The 18076-nt window shown below is 36.8% G+C and overlaps 1 protein-coding gene across 6 annotated transcripts in view; it reads left to right on the forward strand.

The window, feature by feature from the left end:
* The window catches only part of sema5ba (sema domain, seven thrombospondin repeats (type 1 and type 1-like), transmembrane domain (TM) and short cytoplasmic domain, (semaphorin) 5Ba), a 137111-nt gene that overhangs the window by 99089 nt on the left and 19946 nt on the right, over positions 1-18076 (forward strand). For all 6 annotated transcript variants that reach the window (XM_058787077.1, XM_058787075.1, XM_058787080.1 and 3 more), the window contains 7 exons: positions 4059-4194; positions 4471-4678; positions 4845-5052; positions 14497-14614; positions 14873-15054; positions 15462-15605; positions 17135-17282. In XM_058787077.1, coding sequence (XP_058643060.1) covers positions 4059-4194; positions 4471-4678; positions 4845-5052; positions 14497-14614; positions 14873-15054; positions 15462-15605; positions 17135-17282 — 1144 coding nt within the window. The remainder of the gene's footprint in view (positions 1-4058; positions 4195-4470; positions 4679-4844; positions 5053-14496; positions 14615-14872; positions 15055-15461; positions 15606-17134; positions 17283-18076) is intronic.

The following is an 18076-nucleotide window of genomic DNA, read 5'->3' on the forward strand; positions in this document are numbered from 1 at the left end:
CTCAGTTCAGAAGCCTGCATCTCTGATGGTATGGGGTTGCATGAGTGCGTGTGGCATGGGCAGCTTACACATGTGGAAAGGCACCATCAATGCTGAAAGGTATATCCAAGTTCTAGAACAACATATGCTCCCATCCAGACGTCGTCTCTTTCAGGGAAGACCTTGCATTTTCCAACATGACAATGCCAGACCACATACTGCATCAATTACAACATCATGGCTGCGTAGAAGAAGGATCCGGGTACTGAAACGGCCAGCCTGCAGTCCAGATCTTTCACCCATAGAAAACATTTGGCGCATCATAAAGAGGAAGATGCGACAAAGACCTAAGACAGTTGAGCAACTAGAAGCCTGTATTAGACAAGAATGGGACAACATTCCTATTTCTAAACTTGAGCAACTTGTCTCCTCAGTCCCCAGACGTTTGCAGACTGTTATAAAAAGAAGAGGGGATGCCACACAGTGGTAAACATGGCCTTGTCCCAACTTTTTTGAGATGTGTTGATGCCATGAAATTTAAAATCAACTTATTTTTCCCTTAAAATGATACATTTTCTCAGTTTAAACATTTGATATGTCATCTATGTTGTATTCTGAATAAAATATTGAAATTTGAAACTTCCACATCATTGCATTCTGTTTTTATTCACAATTTGTACAGTGTCCCAACTTTTTTGGAATCGGGTTTGTATCTGAACAAGATGTCCAGGACCTCCATCAGAATAACAGGCTCACAATATTAAAGATCCAGCAGTATACTTTTTTAGCCCTGTGTTTCCCCTTAAAACTCATCTCGTGTGGCAAAAGGCTCTTTTTTGTTTTATCTGACCATAGAACCCAACCTGGTTCAGTTTGAAGTTCCAATAGTGCTGGCAACTGAATATGTTGGAGTTGTGTTTGAGCAGGGGATTTTTTTTTTCTTGAAATTATTTTATTTTATTTTATCTAACCCAGACTCAACTAATTTCTGCACTATTTTAGATCCAGAAAACTATCCTCCTCAGCTTGTGTTGGATGATATAGGCACACGTCCTCTTCCAGGCAGATTTGATTGCAGATTATTGCCCTTATGATGGAAATGGGAAATTTCAATGCCTTTGCTAATACAACCACATTTTGCTTATTTTTGCTGCACATCAGAACTATATTCTTTGGTTTTACTCATTGTTATGGATGATTAAGGATATTTTGCTTTTGTGTTCCCTCCTATTTATAATCCTACGAAAAGAAATTTATACTCCAGGGAGTCATGGTTGGACAATTTTATGTTCATAGGCACCTTGGTGTGCTAAAAAATGGGAATATGAATGGGAATATTTATTCATAAGAATTTTTCAGGGTTGCTAATAATTGTGGCCAACATGTATTGGAGAAAACCTTTTATCTCATAATGTGACTGTGACTAGTCACAAGTGTTTGCAAAATTCAGAATTGAAGTAGATTTGGCTCACTTACAATTATGAATTTTAGTATGAATTTGAATCGATTGAATTGTAATTTTAATTGAAATAACAGGTGTAGTTGTCTCTATGCTTAAGGAATTAGAGCAATTATTAAAGCGTTATTGTTATTCTTATAGTTATCGTCCTTGGTGTTAACTGGCCTTACAGTGACTGAATAAGAAAGAGTAAGCAACTGGATATTCTGGTTGTAGAATGTGGTGTCACTTTTATATATAATCAAACTATGCATAAATGTAAATGTATTTAGAAGTATAAAAACAAGACTGGCAACTGTATTCTGCTGCTGTGTGAAGAAGGCAGCTGCCTATATAGGCAGTCAGCGGGGAAGCAGCTCACTAGCACTTTCCTATCTCTATAGAGGTAAAATCTCAAAAAAACAAACTCTTGTAGTTTCTCATAACAAAGTTTCAGAGCCTTGCTTTTGAATGCTAGAGTGAAAGAGGAGAAATAGCTTGAGATAATTGGCTGTCCTGTCAGAGCCTGATCTGTCCTCGCATCCTAGGGCTGACCGGTTTATAGCCCATGTTTCATCTGTACACCAGCTTTTTGAGCTGCACTGCCAAGAGCCTCTCATTTTACCACGCTAACTTTCCATGTCAAACCCCTCATATGTAGTCCCCAGGGTCAAGCTGCAGAACCAGGCTTGAATCTTCTTCAAGTCCATGCCTCACCAGGCCACATAACAAGAGCCTGAGCCAGACACCAGCGTCTGGCAGGACAAGTCCCCCTCCTGGAGCTCTGCCCGTGGGCCCATCTGTCTGTTGCTTCGGTGTTACCACCACAGTTATTGCTGTTCATTTATGTGTGGTCTCAACAGCACACAACAATGAATCTGATAACAAGAATAACTTCCCCTTTTCAGTGATACTCTTAGTTGACCTCTAATGATCCCATGCAATTTTATTATTTATTTATTTATTTTTTTTGCATGAGTGTAGCATGTGACTTCTAAATATCTATATAATCTACTGTAACCTTCATAGTCACCTGCTGTGACTATAATAGCTCTGGTCCCTAAGGGCTTCTGGCATCCCTCTAAACTCTGGACATTTCTCAGGGTAACAAGACAAAACTCTGTCCTTTCTTTGTCACTTCAACAGCTTCTGAAACTGCACTATCATTTGTACAAAATTCAGTGTGAATCTGGTAACAAGAATAACCACCCAATCTATTCACTGTGGAGCTCATCTCTGCTCCTGACAGCTTACTTGGGTCTCTGGGCCACCTGTCACTCAAATCGATGGAGTTAATTAAGTCACGATGCATTTGAGAATGTTTCATGCCAGAAGAAGCTGACAAGATCTGCCTGGCTGAACCGATTATGAACTTTTATGTTTGTCTCGAGATTATAGATTTGTATAACTGTCTGTGCAGCCTTGAGGTCATGAAGTGTAAAGGTCTAACAACTGTATGCTGTGTGTGGGAAAATACATGCTATCATATTATTTTAGAGATCAACAATTCTTTTTATGATGGTACTGATACTTTTTTTGTTGTTGTTAACCATTATTCAGAACTGATTTTTAATTGTTTTATTTATTTATTTATTTTTTTTGACAAAATAATTGATAGGTTATAGAACAAAAACTATTTATAAAATATATAAAAACTAGTATTTGTAATTTCTATAAACATTTTATTTTATTGAAGTTTAAAATAAAATATTTTTAAATATATTATATATATTATACAATTTTAAAATAATCTATAATAATGTATTAATATATAGTGTATTCTACTATATATTATATAAAAGTATAATAATATTCTCACTGTAATGGGTTTTAAGGTAAATGGCATTTATCTGCAGACCCAATATTAAAGAACCAATGAACATTGTTATAAAACTAGGCAAAGTCTTATGGATATTACATTGTCATTTTAAAACTACATTTTACTAACTATCTGATGATTTACCAGGGTAGCCAATTTAACCCCTGTGTAAAAATCTTACATCTGTATAAATCATGAAAACAATTGTTTATATTTAAAAAAATTTATATATTTAAAACTTAAGATAAAAACTATGTAAAATGTGAATTTTAATTTCGTCTTTGGTTTTTGGCTAAATTAAAACTTTAGTTTTGGTTTTTCGATATTAAAATGTAACATACCACTATTTAGGACTGCGTGGGGTTTTGCATTAATTTAAGGGTTTATTTTTGTGTTATTTCAAATGAGTATGAAAAACATTAGAGGAGAGATCCAGATCCAGAAAGTAATTTCATCAAGAGCTGCTAATCTTTTCTAACATACACATTCAGCAGCAGGACAGCAGATAGACGGCCGTCTGCGTACCTTTGGGTATGGATACTGGTGTCCGCGAGGGTAAAGCGTCCCTGTGAAACGCGGCAGCTGCATGTTGGGCATTGTGAATATCTATAATATTGTATTATATACCATTTATAATAAGTATACAAAAGACCATACACACACACACACACATATATATATATATATATATATATATATATATATATATATATATATATTTACTTGAAACTAGATCACCAGTATTTATATATCTATTTATATAAACATATTGCATGTTTTCATAGTACTAAATTGTAATCATCTTTCTTTCTTGTGATCCAGGAACAGCATTGCTGCCTCTGCAGTTTGCGCATACAACCTCAGCGCAATCACGCAGGCTTTCAACGGGCCCTTCCGTTCCCAGGAGAACCCACGCTCCACATGGCTGCCCACCCCGAACCCCATCCCTAACTTCCAGGTGCATCAGTCGCCCTGAATGTCTTTTACATTTTGTTCTCTGTGTGTGTGTCTGAAACAAACAGCCAATAGATAAATTCTATCAGCCTGGCACTGTGAGAGTAATTGCTCAATACCAGCTGGGTGTACCTGCATGCATTGTAATTCACAGTTATTGTCTACTTTCCTATAAAATGACATGGTGTGAAGTTTGAAAGGTTTTTGTGAGTTTATATTTGCATTGCCCTGCTTGACCTCTACACTAACTAATGAGTCTAACCCTAATGACACTTACCAGTGTGGGACCATAGAGGAAGAAGGGCCTAATGAAGGACTGACTGAACGCAGTCTGCAGGACGCCCAGCGGCTCTACCTCATGAATGACGTGGTCCAGCCTGTTTCTGTGGACCCGCTGGTTTGGCAGGATGATGTGCGGTTCTCTAAGTTGGTTGTTGACATTGTACAGGGGCAGGATACTTTGCACCACGTTATGTACATAGGCACAGGTAACTAATCAAAGTCAAATTTAGTCACTTCTGTTTTGTCTTTTTCTTTTGCACAAAAACCTTTTAAGTCACATGTCTGCTAAAAATCCTTATATAAATAGTATTAGTTAGAATTAGTTATGCAGCCTTGTGTAATTATGCTTTGCCTTCTGTTCTGACTTATCAGAGTATGGAACTATTCTTAAGGCCCTGGCAACCACTAATAAGAGCCTGCAAGGTTGCTACTTGGAGGAGATGCAACTCTTCCCTCCTGGTCTGCGGGAGCCAATCCTGAGCCTTCAGATTCTCCATGGCGACAGGACTCTTTTTGTGGGCCTGAATGATAAAGTGCTGAAGATCCCTCTGGCGAGGTGCTCCAGCTACAAAACAGAATTGTGAGTGCCATGTTTCATCTGTGTGTTTTGTGCAGCAAACAGCTTTAAACGGGTCATGAACTGCCCTTTTTATTATTTTGTACTGTTCTCTGAGGTCTCCCTATAATGTTATCAAGATTTTTACATAAAAAACATCACAATTTAGAAGTAAATAGGCTATTTTCTGTCCTGTTTTAACCCCCCCTCATCGGAACGCTCCATTTGGCTTCAATATAAGCTGTTCTTAGACTAAGAAAGTTTTGAGTTCTGAAACTTACTGGATGTTTTTATAGTACCATGACCTCTTATATGTCAAAAGATGAAGGGACTTTTCACTTCTAAGTTCATAACCCCTTTAACAATCAAGGACTTCATATATTTCATCATTCATCTGATCGGTTGGGAATTGTGAAACTATTTTCAAAATGGATTGGTTTGCTGATCTAGCCATAAAGATGATTTAAATAATTGTTCTGGTTTTAAGTTTCATCAATGACCTGCTTAGATGAGTTTTTTACGGGGATGCTGACATAAGGTTGAACTTGGGTTCAAAAACAGCTAAAGAGCGACAGAATGGAACAGATTGCAGGGGTTTTGAAGGTTTTGACTATTTTTAACCTGACATGCTGTCTTAAAGACACAACGCTCATGGTGAAACACATTGCCCAAATACATTGGTCTGAATGCATTTAAATGCATGACTTTTACCATGCAGGTATTAAGTATTTAAGTACCATGCAAGTATTTAATAAAGCACTTTAAATCTTTTAAAAATTAGTATATATGTATAATTTGTTTTTTTGGGGATAATTATTAACATAACTACATATTTAATGATATTAATATTTTCAATATATGAATATTACATTAATATGAACATTAAAATGTCTGTGTGTGTGTGTGTACCAAGATAAACCAGTCAACTTCACAAGTCAAACAGTATGACCCATTCCTAGTATTTAGACAACTTGATGCATGCATTTTGGGCCTTTTAGATTTCAGGGACAATACATGCTTTCTCATTAGACTGTAGGTGTTGGGTGACAGCAGACCCAGGTTGATGTACATGAATGGCTCCTTTCACATTGGTAAGAGCTCTTGTTACCCACCTCTGTGGAATTATACCCTTGATCTGTCATTGGAAAAGAAATTCCTCCTCACGGGTGACTGAAGCAGTAAGAGGAGCGCCGTTTGACAGCCCGCGTGTATTCTATCAAAGCTTTCCATCAACTTCCCACTCCAAATGCAGGGTGGGGACAACAGTCAGGCTCAATTTGCCAGAGGAGCACATTGAGCGCTCTGTCCGCTCTCTCTGCGCGCCGTGCACGAAGGTGAAAGATCGAGTGTGGGTTTGGATGAACGAGGGAGAGATAAAGGAAGCTAGGAGGGTTCAAAGGAAAGAGGAAGGGTGCCGTCTCGAGTGAAGGGTTTTCTGTGAGGGCAAACATATTTGACTGCGAGCTGATGATTAGTCAGCACTTTGATTTCACTTCTCAATATGTGTGCACACTCTCTCCCATGCACGGAAACACACACAAGGCTATGTGGTGAAGGCTGAGGGTGTTGAATACTAAGCAAGGTGTAGGTGAGATGTGAGAGATGGAGCGGAAGCGAACTTTGCTAGCTCTATTTAAAACCCAGCAGGGAGGAACAATCACACTGGGTTCCAAGGGCAGGCCAGAGAAGAGAGTCCTTAATCCTTAATCCGTAATTTCCCTTTGATTTCTGCCACATCCTGAGCACATTCACCTTTGAACACAATACAGCAGCGCAGCTTTGACATTTCATTAATGCTGTACTCACATATGAAACGTCATAGAGGTGTGACATGGCTGCATATGAGCTGCGGTCAAGAGGTTTTTATTCATTTCCTGCTGCACCAGTCCTCTCTTTCTCTCCTTGAGCTTTGACTGAAACGAATAATCATGTTATGGAGGATAAGGTGGATAGCTGCTTCTAGAGACTGTATCGATTATATTATGGAGTGTTGAATGTCAAGTCAAGTCATATTTATTTGTATAGCGCTTTCCACAAAACACATTGCTTCAAAGTATCTTTACTAAGGCATACTGGTATTTTTCCAATGCTTTAATACAGAGCAAATTTTTGGGCTGGGTAATATAGTGATTATATATCGATGATATAAATCCTCAGGATTTAGATCTAGCTAAGACATTTAGCAGATTGATCTATCTGTAAAAAATATTTCAAGCGTATTTCAAAAACAACAACACATTTAGCATAGAATAGCCCATTTTTTATATTTATTTACAATTGTATTAAATATATTAGCATATAACAGCCCAATTTTGCTATACTTTAAACATTTGAAACTATTTTTGCATAGATCACAGTTACCAACATTTACTATTAAACTATTACTATTACTACATAACAGTTACCAGTACTATACCAACATTTTATGCCTTTATTTCCTTTATTTCGACCATTATTTCTTTCATGGAGCACAAAATGACCACACAAGTAAATTGAACCAGGCTAACCAGGTTAGTGTCTTTTTTTGGAATAAGTAACCACCAGTCTTCAAAATTTCCCCTTTTGTCTTCCTCAGAAGAAAGAGATGATTCTTGCTTTTTCAGAGCCTAGAGCTGTCGCAGAAACATGTCACAATGACTCTCTGATATGTCAAGTAGTGCAACAATTTATGTCTAATAATACCTGATATGCTTTTAATGTAAATCTGATGATATTTTTGTTAAATCTGACAAAAAAAATTGAGCTTTTTTCAAGGTTTTATATTGACACCCCATATTGTAGCACCAGACTCGTTGTTTAGCAAATCGTTTTTTGGACCAAAGCAATCTAAAGAAAGTTTCTGTAGGTCAGATGCAAATAAGGCATGTAAGATTGCATCAGTGATGTGAGAGACAAATTCTGTGATGCCCTTGTTGCAAGGAAACAAATCAAATCAATGCAAACAAAACGGACAAAAAAGAATAGCAGGCTTTCAAAATGTAATGGCTTGGTGTATGATTACTTTAAAATCATTCTGCTTCTGTTCACAGTAGCTGCCCTTGTGCTGCTATTTTCCTTTACAGATGAAAAGAGACAAAGAGAACGCTCTCGAAGTCTCGCCGGTCTTGCCTTTGGAGAAGTGTTTATTAATGACTTAATCTACATTGTTGGTGGCTCTGGCTTGAAAGCAGAGCGATAATTAAGTTTGATCCCTCGAAACTCTCTTTTCTGCTCATGTTCATGAACCTTAGCCTCTCGCCTCTGATTTGCAAAACTAATTTACTCTGATCAGCCAGCTGATTGTTTGACGGGATCTAAAGGGACCAACCGGCTGGGCCAGATCGATAATCTTAAAGACAGCGATTACTAATCAAGGACGAAACAAATGTGGAAGCTGATGGGCTGTGTTCTTAGCGAGACTACCAGTGACAGCAAAACGCTGAGTATTGGTGGTGTGGGTGGGATAAAAGTACTTCTGATATTAACCATTTACACATATGTGGCAATGGACCTTATAGTAAACGGGCATATTTTCAAAAACGACTGCTTGATTTATTGGTCTTAGAGAAGTACTGAATAATTAAGCTGTCTTTGAGTTCACTTGTCCCTGATTCAGCCAACAACACACAGTCTTCCAAATGTTTTCCAATGAAAAAAAAATGGGTTGTGAAAATACAACTTGACCTGGGATCATGACAACTCCTTACAGCTTCATTTTCATCAAATTAATCATGGCATCTACCCTGACTTAAGTCTGTTGTTGATGAAGTATTTTACATTCAACAGCCTAATTAGAGACAGCAGCGCAGTTAGTGCTGACAGTTTTGATGATGAGATGATGAAGTCTTGGAGCGCTGTTAGGAATGTGGGTTTGAGGTTACAAACATCTATAGCAAACAGAGCATACAGCAAACAACCCAAATCACAAGCTTTACTTAGAAAACCGCAAATATGTTTTTACAGCTTTCCTTTCCTACTTCTTCTGATGTGGCAAACCCATGTTCCCATGTCAACAGAGATGCTTGGTCACTATTTAGGATGTAATTTTGGATGTTGGCATTCATTTATGGGGGATTTTTTCTGTAGCAGTCACTACATGTTGTAGTTTTTAGACCTCTCTTGCTTAATGGATGGTGGGGTGTAGAGCTGACCTGAATGTTTATTTTTGACTATTTCTAAGCCTTGTGACAATATTTTATGTATCTTTTATTATTTTTGCGTATGCTATGAAGCTACTTAAAAGGGTAATTTTTTATCATCAGAACTGTCGTAGTTAAGTACATTGAAATTGTTTAATGTAAAAACTAAAACAGTAAAAATCCAGTTAAAAATAATGAAGGCATTTTTTTAAATATATGAACACAAGTAAAAATGTTATTCATTTAAGAATATTTACTAGTTTTCATTTACACTACCAATTGAAAGTTTTTTGCTTAATGAACTTTTTCAGCAAGGGCACATAAAATACATTTAGGAATAGGAATTTTTTTAAATTTTTTTTAAGTTGTAATAATATTTCACAATATTAATGTTTTACTGTATTTTTATCAAATTAATGCAACCTTGGTAAACATAAGATTTTTAAAAACTTACCGACCCCAAATTGAATGGTAGTGTATACAGACCAATATAACAAGACATAATAATAAACAGGAATATTTAATGACTCACAATTCAAACAAGCATTGTGAAACTAATCTAATGACAGTCTTAGATCTCACAATTTAAGGAAAATTGTTGGATTGATCTCCGCAGGGATGAAATCGTGATCTGCGACTATTGTGTGCTTAACCTTAGGTTGCACCAGCATAATTGTATCTGCAATAATGCTGCATTCATGTTGTGTTAAAATTAGTGCAATTACGAGCTGACAACCTGAGATTCTACTCTGAGCACATCCTCAAATTATTTGTTTCCACGGCAACCCTCATAATGCCAAAAAGGTTCCATATGTGGTTCTGTTAATGACAGCAAAATATTTAATCACTACTTTAATTCACCTTTATATGCTTTTTAAAATAAGAACTAAGAAAGTGCAGCAGGCTGTAAAAAAGAGAAATATACTGTATATATGATGTAAGTTTTCATGGAGTTTCCAACTGGTAAGCTTTTTGTTTTGTTTTTCCAGTCAAAAACTCTTAATTACCGTAATCTGAACAGCACAAATTTACTGTGCCTTGCTATGGTAACATCATCAAATTCCATGGTCATGTGGTGATAAATATATTTCCTGAAGGCACTTCGTCCTTTACCTGTGGCTAAGCCTTATAGCCAGCCTGTAAGAAATTCTCATTTTAGAGGCCCCCGTCTGACCCAAACAATTTACAGCCACCAGCTTGTCAACAGGGTGCTAAAAAACACCGGGTTTGAGAGCTCGCAGCTTGTTTGAGCACGCTGCCCAGCACTTGAGCAACTGGAGGATGTGCAGAGAGAGGAAAGGCAGGGAAAGAAAGTAATCAGAAGGTGAGAGCATTTATTACCACTGGCTTTTAACTGACTCTCCACTGGCAGAGTCCCAAAATTGAAGCCATTTTTCTCATGTGCTTTCTCCCATTCTTGATTAAGACAGGCAATATGTTTCAAACCCCACTGTCCTGAACTTCTGACAAATAGCATCTTTTCTTCTTCTCCTGAGATGAAGCCATTAAAGCATCTGACCATCTTATCTCTGTCTGCGATAAGCTGTCAGCGATTGGTGTGTGTGAAAATCTCTCAAGCTGAAATTTATGGGACCTATTTGGCTCTGGCAGTTTCCTAAAAAAACAAAATATTAAAGAGGGGTCATATGGAGAAAATCTATTTTCTTTTTCTAATTTGAGAGAATTTTTCTGTACTATTTCACTGGAATACATAAATAGTACTGTATCTAACATGCAGAGAATTTAATTGATAAACATAGTTTTTTATATACAGAAATGTGTGTGACAAAACGTGGTTAGCTAGAAAACCTGAAGCTGGTTTTATTGATTCTTAGCATAGTGCATCCATAAAAAATAAAACCTTGGCCCTTGTTTACAACGAAAAGGTCATGAATTGCTATTAAAAGGATGGCAATAACTATTTGCCTTTGTTCATCTTTTTTAAAGGCCTATAAAATAGACAGTATTTTTTATAGCCCTCCCAATGACTTTAAAACGTCTATTAAACCAACAAGGAGAAAGAAAGATTGATCGTCTTTTGTCCACTGTCTTGCCACATCGTTTTATGTGTTACTTTATTTTTTGCACTATTTAAAATTTTACAAGCAATGTTTTCTGGCTTTGCTGCTGAAGCGGTGCACTGTAAGGAAACCATGTTAAATTATACAGCAGTGTGATTCATGTCGGTTCGTGTTGCTTTTGTTTTAGCACTTCTTCCATGCACAGGAACCTTGAATTAAGGTGCAATTCTTTGAATTGGCCCTCAAGTGCACTAACTTATTTTTTTCCAGCAGTCTATTTTTATAAAAGGTGAGCTATGTGACTGGTTGTAAGGCCAGACGGCAGTTTTTCTGCTGTACTTGTTCTTTTCCTTCGGTGACGGTGGTCAGCCTGTGAAAATCTCTCTTTGCGGAATGTAAGTTGCAGAGCTCGGGAGAAAAAAAACCACCTTCAGGAGGCCATTAACTGAGGTTTTTTCCTCACTAGGTCAGCTGGCACAGTCCTGAGAGCAGCCGAGTCCTGGCAGTGCCCCAGGGCCGTGTTCATGTCTCCTGAGCTCATCAGTAAAACAGGCTACTGCTGTATGCCAACCGGAATGTCAAATCAGCATTCCTTCCACGCCGGCACATTTTCATAGTCTTAAGAGATTACATGGAAGGCTGGCTTTCACTTTGGTTCGCGGGAGTGGATCTTTCCAATGTAATTAATGAAATCACTGCGAAAGTTTTTGTTTAAATGGGTAGTTCTCGCAGGTCAGCGCCCTGAGGGCTTGTGTTTCTGCCCTCTGTAATGGGGGGTAATTGGGCCTTAGATGTGCGCGAGGAAGATATCGTTATTCTCTCCATCCTCACATCCTTTTAATTGGCCGGAGTCATTTATGTCTTCAATTGTGCACTAACTGTATAACTCTATGGGTGCTTCAACTAATTTACTGTTGTTTATTCCTGTTTCATTATAGCTGCTGTTGTATTCAGAAACTAACAAGAAGATGATAATCAGGCCTGTTTCATGCACCTCAAGTCTGATGCAATTGGTGCATATTTGTATACTCATATTGAACAGGATGCAGAATTCACACTGCATGCACCCATTTCTGAAAAAGTCTTGGTGGTACTTCAACCTTAAATTGCTGTTATGATAGGAAAAATGATGTACTTGTATAATATATTGTAATTATATAGTATATACACAGTAAATTTCCCGGTGTTAAATCAGCACCGCTTGGTGTACATATGGGACCCAGTTAGAAATACTTAACATGTATGCTCTGCTGAAACTCACATTGTTTGTGATGTTACAACCGCCTCTCCGTTCTTAAGTTGCCAGGGATACATTCCAAGTATAATACACATTAGTAAAAGGATCTATTTTAATTTTTATTTGTCTATACACACCTTGAGTGGCCGTGGTACATTATAAAAGTAGCCCAAAAAAAACGCAACCCACAGCTCTGTAATTTTTCCCGCGACTGTATTTTCAAAATAGCCCACTTGTGCCGTTACCCTGGCAACACTGGATCGCTGTACCCTCATCACACAATGATAGATGACCTTCCACGCTGCGATGACGGGAAGAAGTTCAAGAAGGTCAAACCTTATCAAACGATTAATTTACGTTGAAAAAATATTAACGCATTAAAAATTTTAGATTAATCGCATGCGTTAACGCGTTAACGTTGACACCCCTACTCGTAACATAAGCAAAGTTATACAAAGAGTAACCTACCATTGCTCTTGAGTTCCTATACTAGTACTCTGATTTCACTTTTTAAATAATTAAATAACTTTTTAAATAACCCTAGTTCCACTGAAAAAGAGAAATCCTATAGATTTTAAACAATACTGCACGCATGACGACAAAACATTCACTTTTTGGCATTTAAAAAGAGGGTCGTCCAGAATCTATGTAAATTAAATTGTTGAAGGATGATATTTTGCCTGACAGAGTTGAAGCGTTGGAGTGGTTTAGCACTCAACCCAGTTCAAGCTCCCTTCTCGGCAAGATCCAGTCTTGGCACTCCGCACTGTATCAACACTCTGTGTGTTTCTTCAACCTTGAGGCTGGAACGCCAGAGGGCCAGCGCAAACAAACTGATACACTTGTGCCAAAAACAAGCCTTTCAAGCTAAAGGGAAGGTTGTGAGGCTGCTGGTGCTTTACTAACACACCGCCCCAAATTCCTGAGCCCTTGAAACGGCACTCATGGCTTAACTTCATTAGTGGGTTTAGATTTAATTACACCTCATTAGGCCTCTTTTTTTTAGCAGCTTACAAATATTTAATCAATTTCGAGGTGTTGCGTAGCAAGAGTTTTGTAGAAAGGATGGGAAATTCTCTCAGGCATGTTTTAGATTTGTATCAGGGAACTGTAGCGCCTAGAGCTGCTGTCAGTTAATGTGCAAGCTTTTTAATCTACGATGTTGGGCAAGTGAAGCAGATGTTGGATGTCTCTTCAGGTTAAAAGTCAATGTTAATTGCCGTTTGCAACCCATTTTTCTTTCACTACCTTTATATGAATGCAGCAGGATGTTCAACTTGACTTTATCCAGTTAATGTTAGAGAATTTATTGGATCATGAAAAGGGTGTTGCCCAAATTAAATTTTGCTAAAACAATACATAGCTATTTGACATTATCAAATAGCCTTCATGGACTGAGTGATGTCAGCAGAAAGGTTTTGATTCATATGTATATATTCATATATTTAATTATATATAATAGTTATTTATATAATAATAATATAATAAATAAATACTGTCATTTATAATTTATATAATTTTGATTAATTTATATGACGTGTGTTTTCTATTTTAATAGATTTTAAAATGTAATTTATTCCTGTCATGGCAAAGATGAATTTTCATTATTCCGGTCTTCAGTTTATGCTGATTTGGAAATAATAATATCAAGAAATATTTCTTATTATTACCAATTTTGAAAACAGTTGTGCTGCTTAATAATTTTTGTGAAAACTATGATTCATTTTCGTCAAGATTCTTTGATAAATAGACAGTTAAAAAACAGCATTCATTTGAAATAGAAATCTTTTTAACATTATAAATGTCTTTACTGTCACTTTTGATTAAAAACATCTTTTCAGAATAAAAGTATTAATTTGTTTATAAACAAAAGAGAGTTACAGTATGATTAAAGATTGCAAAAATAATTTTACGTATTTGGAATTAATCACATAATAAGACTAGGAACATGCATTTTTAAATAAATGAGGTCAGTTCGAATTTAAAATTGACTCTAATGTACCAATACTAGTCATGCACTAAGCCCATATGTATTTCTTCTCTCTTTCTCCCTTTCTCTTTTTCCGGACTCTTTTTTTTATTTCTATTTTAGGATGTGTTTGGATGCAAGAGACCCTTACTGTGGTTGGGACCGAAAGCAGCGCCGTTGTACCACCATAGAGGATAGCTCTAACATGAGCCAGTGGTTCCAGAACATCACTGCCTGTCCGGTAAGGACCAGCCGTTTAAAGAGTCCACCTCACTCACTGCCTCATGCATGACTGATGTTTCGACACATGTCCACCGTCTCCATAGCGCTCAGACAGTCTCCCTCTGCAGCTTTGAAATCTGTGTTGCGTGAAAGGTGCTATGCCGCATGATTGATAACATCACTTGAGGCAGCTGCTTTGTGGTCATTATTTTTTAGGACTGAGATTCTGCACGCACCCAACCTTCAAATTCACACGTTTTTTTCTCATTTATTCCAGCTGAGGAACCAAACCACAGATGGCGCATACGGGCCCTGGGCTCCATGGCAACCCTGTAGCCATGATGACGGCGAAGGCACCAGCACGTGTCTTTGCCGATCACGGGCTTGCGATAGTCCGCCCCCTCGCTGTGGAGGTAAAAACTGCGAGGGGCCCACCATTGAGGTGTCCAACTGCTCAAGGCAAGTAAAAAGTTTTTCCTTAAAGCAATGGTTCAGACAAAGAATTAAAATTCAGTTAAAGCGTTTCTACAGTCTGTTTTTTTTTTTTACGTTTGCTGCCATCCTGCATCTAAGGTGCTGAAACTGAATTGTGTTTTTACCAGAAGTGGCAGTTCTCTCATCACACGAGATGCGCTGCAGGAACCAAGCACTTTAGCAAATTGAGAATGTTTCCCGATCAAAATTCCTTACCGAACCTGTCCTCTTTCTCTTCCATCACGTCACATTAGCCTTATCAAATGCTGCAGTGCTGCTGAAAAAAAAAAAAGTATTTCTATATCCCAAATGAGAAAATGGGCTTGTACCCATCACGTCTTGCCAAGGTTCACTGATGCTCACAGTTTATTCTTTCTTTGCTTTTTCTGCAGGAATGGAGGTTGGACACCCTGGTCATCCTGGGGCCAGTGCAGCACAAGCTGTGAGATTGGGTTTGAAGTCCGCCAGCGATCCTGTAACAATCCTTCGCCCAGGCATGGCGGCCGAGTGTGTGTGGGGCAAAGCAGAGAACAGAGGTAAGAAGAGAGTTTTTATTTCTTACACATCTAAATGTAAAAATCAAGACCTGAAACATATCATAATTATATTTAGATATTCATCATTTATTTAATAAAGATTAGGTAATGTAATTAAGGAGCCTCAAATTAGATTTGATCCACTTTTATACGAGAAACATTAATCTTCCTTATTCGGTTTCTTTTAAAAGGGGTCTTATCATACATGATTTTTTAAATGGAGTCTTTACACCAAAAATAGTCATTATTTAGTTTTGTATTACCATTTTTACTCAGTGATCCTTATAATTAAATCTGCTTTTATTTGCTCTTGTGCCTTAGAGGAATAGTACACTCCAAAATGAAAAGTCTGACATTATTTTCTCAGTTGCTCCAAACTATATGCTATTACTTTTTCAATAAAAGTTCATAGTGACCACGGGCTGACCAAGGACAAAAACACTATAAAAGTAGTCCATATGAATATATTCCACGTTTTCTGAAGCCATATGATAATTCTGTGCGATGAATAGATTGATTTATGCAAGAAGAATTTAGAATGAATTATTTATAGATTTGTTTATTTACATTTTTGCAAGACAATTTTTTGTGTTTGCTGTGTTTGCGTATAAGTCAGCGTTAGAGTTATAGTTAACTAAAACTAGAATGGAAATCTAAAATGAAAACCTTAATAATAAAATAAACAACGTTTTTGTTACTTAATAAATTAAATGAACATTACTTGAAATTAAATATAAAAAAACTTTGGTAACACTTCACTTAAACTTATTAAAGGTTATTAAAGGGTATAATGCATTATAATTATTCATAATATGCATTGTAATACATTATATCTTGTCATAAATAATTATAACCAAATTTAAATTGCATAGTGCAGCAATAAATTGACAATAAAGTGTTATAATGTATTAACTGTGGTTACAATTATTCATGATATTTTACAATACAATATAAGGTGCATTGCAAGGCATAATAATGCATTATACATAAAGGCTTTAAGTAAATAGTGACCGAAACTTTTTTTTATTTTAGCTAGTTGACAAGGCAATATTTCTCATTTTAATATAGTTTTACTCGACGTAGTAATATAAGTAAAACAAAAACTGAAATAAAAATACAAACTGTGAGTGTGTGTGAAAAATACAAATTTACTGAACAAAATTACTGAAACTTTAAGTAAAATTAAAATGAAAACAGAAAATATAAAAATTAATATTAATCCAAAATGTTATTAAAAACGTCATGATACTACGTGCATTTTAAGTGCAAGTTAAATTTAAAAGCATTATAATCCGATAATCTTCCCCTCTGCCGAAGCTGTCAAATGTGATGCCTGTAGTGCAGGTTGGACGTCAGTAACATCAAATGCCAGGTTTACAAGTATCTCATAACCAAGTGCAATGTTGTCAAACCTGTGGCAGTTTTTCTTATAATATGACCCCTTTAAACATTTCTCGAGTTTTATCAACTCGGAGCAGGCCTGACTTAAAGCCATGATACGAGTAAAACACATTTTTTATGCTCACCAGATTCTGCAATGAGAAGGTGTCGTGCCCTCAGCCCATCTTCTGGTCATCATGGTCGCCCTGGTCCAAGTGCAGCTCAGAGTGTGGAGGAGGGGTGCACTCCCGCTCCAGGAACTGTGAGAATGGAAATAGCTGTCCAGGATGTGCACTGGTATGTACACCTGAAGTACACACACACGCTTTAGCCTTGAAGCCTCCTGCTCGACTGTGATAACCAAGCAGCTCTCCTCCCAGAAAGATATGTGTGATGTACTGTAAAAGTGGAGCTCATTTGTGATTCAGGAGAGACTGAGTGGACTAGACAAATCTAATACGCAACACACTGTTTCATTTTGAAGATTTATGCAGTTCTGAGACTGTCACTTACATTAAGCTGATCGTCCACACAGCCTGCCAATGGCCTTGTAGTTATTTACATTCATCACCTTCAAAATGAAAAAGAAATAAAACATGCCTTTGAAGAGATAGACTTAAAATAAACCTACTCAGAGAAATATTCATTGGAGTAAATGTGTGAATACTTGCCTCGGTTTCTCCTTTTGATATACTGTTTCTATTTGCATGCATTTTTTTTTTTTTAAATTGTGATGTTATCCGTTGTATAAAAGTAATATATTTTAAATATTTGTTTCAAACTAAGTATAGTTCAGTTCTATTAACATATTTACTGACATATCTCTCGAGACTCTATAAAAATGCATATTTCTTAATATTAAGCCTAAAATGTGCTTTAATGTCACTATTGATGAGGATAGCATGATCTTTGAATAATATCGATATTTAAATGCAAGATATTTAAAGTGTTCCTGAAGTATACTTGCAATATTTCCACTTAAGCACAGTCAAATATATTTCAGTATATCTTTACAAATTTAGCAGACTTTAAGTATACCAGTTTAGTACACTAAAAGTACAGTTGCAGGGAATTTTTGTTAAGTACATAAA

Source organism: Onychostoma macrolepis, chromosome 09, assembly GCF_012432095.1.
Source record: "Onychostoma macrolepis isolate SWU-2019 chromosome 09, ASM1243209v1, whole genome shotgun sequence".
In the NCBI taxonomy this organism is placed as follows: Eukaryota; Metazoa; Chordata; class Actinopteri; order Cypriniformes; family Cyprinidae; genus Onychostoma; species Onychostoma macrolepis.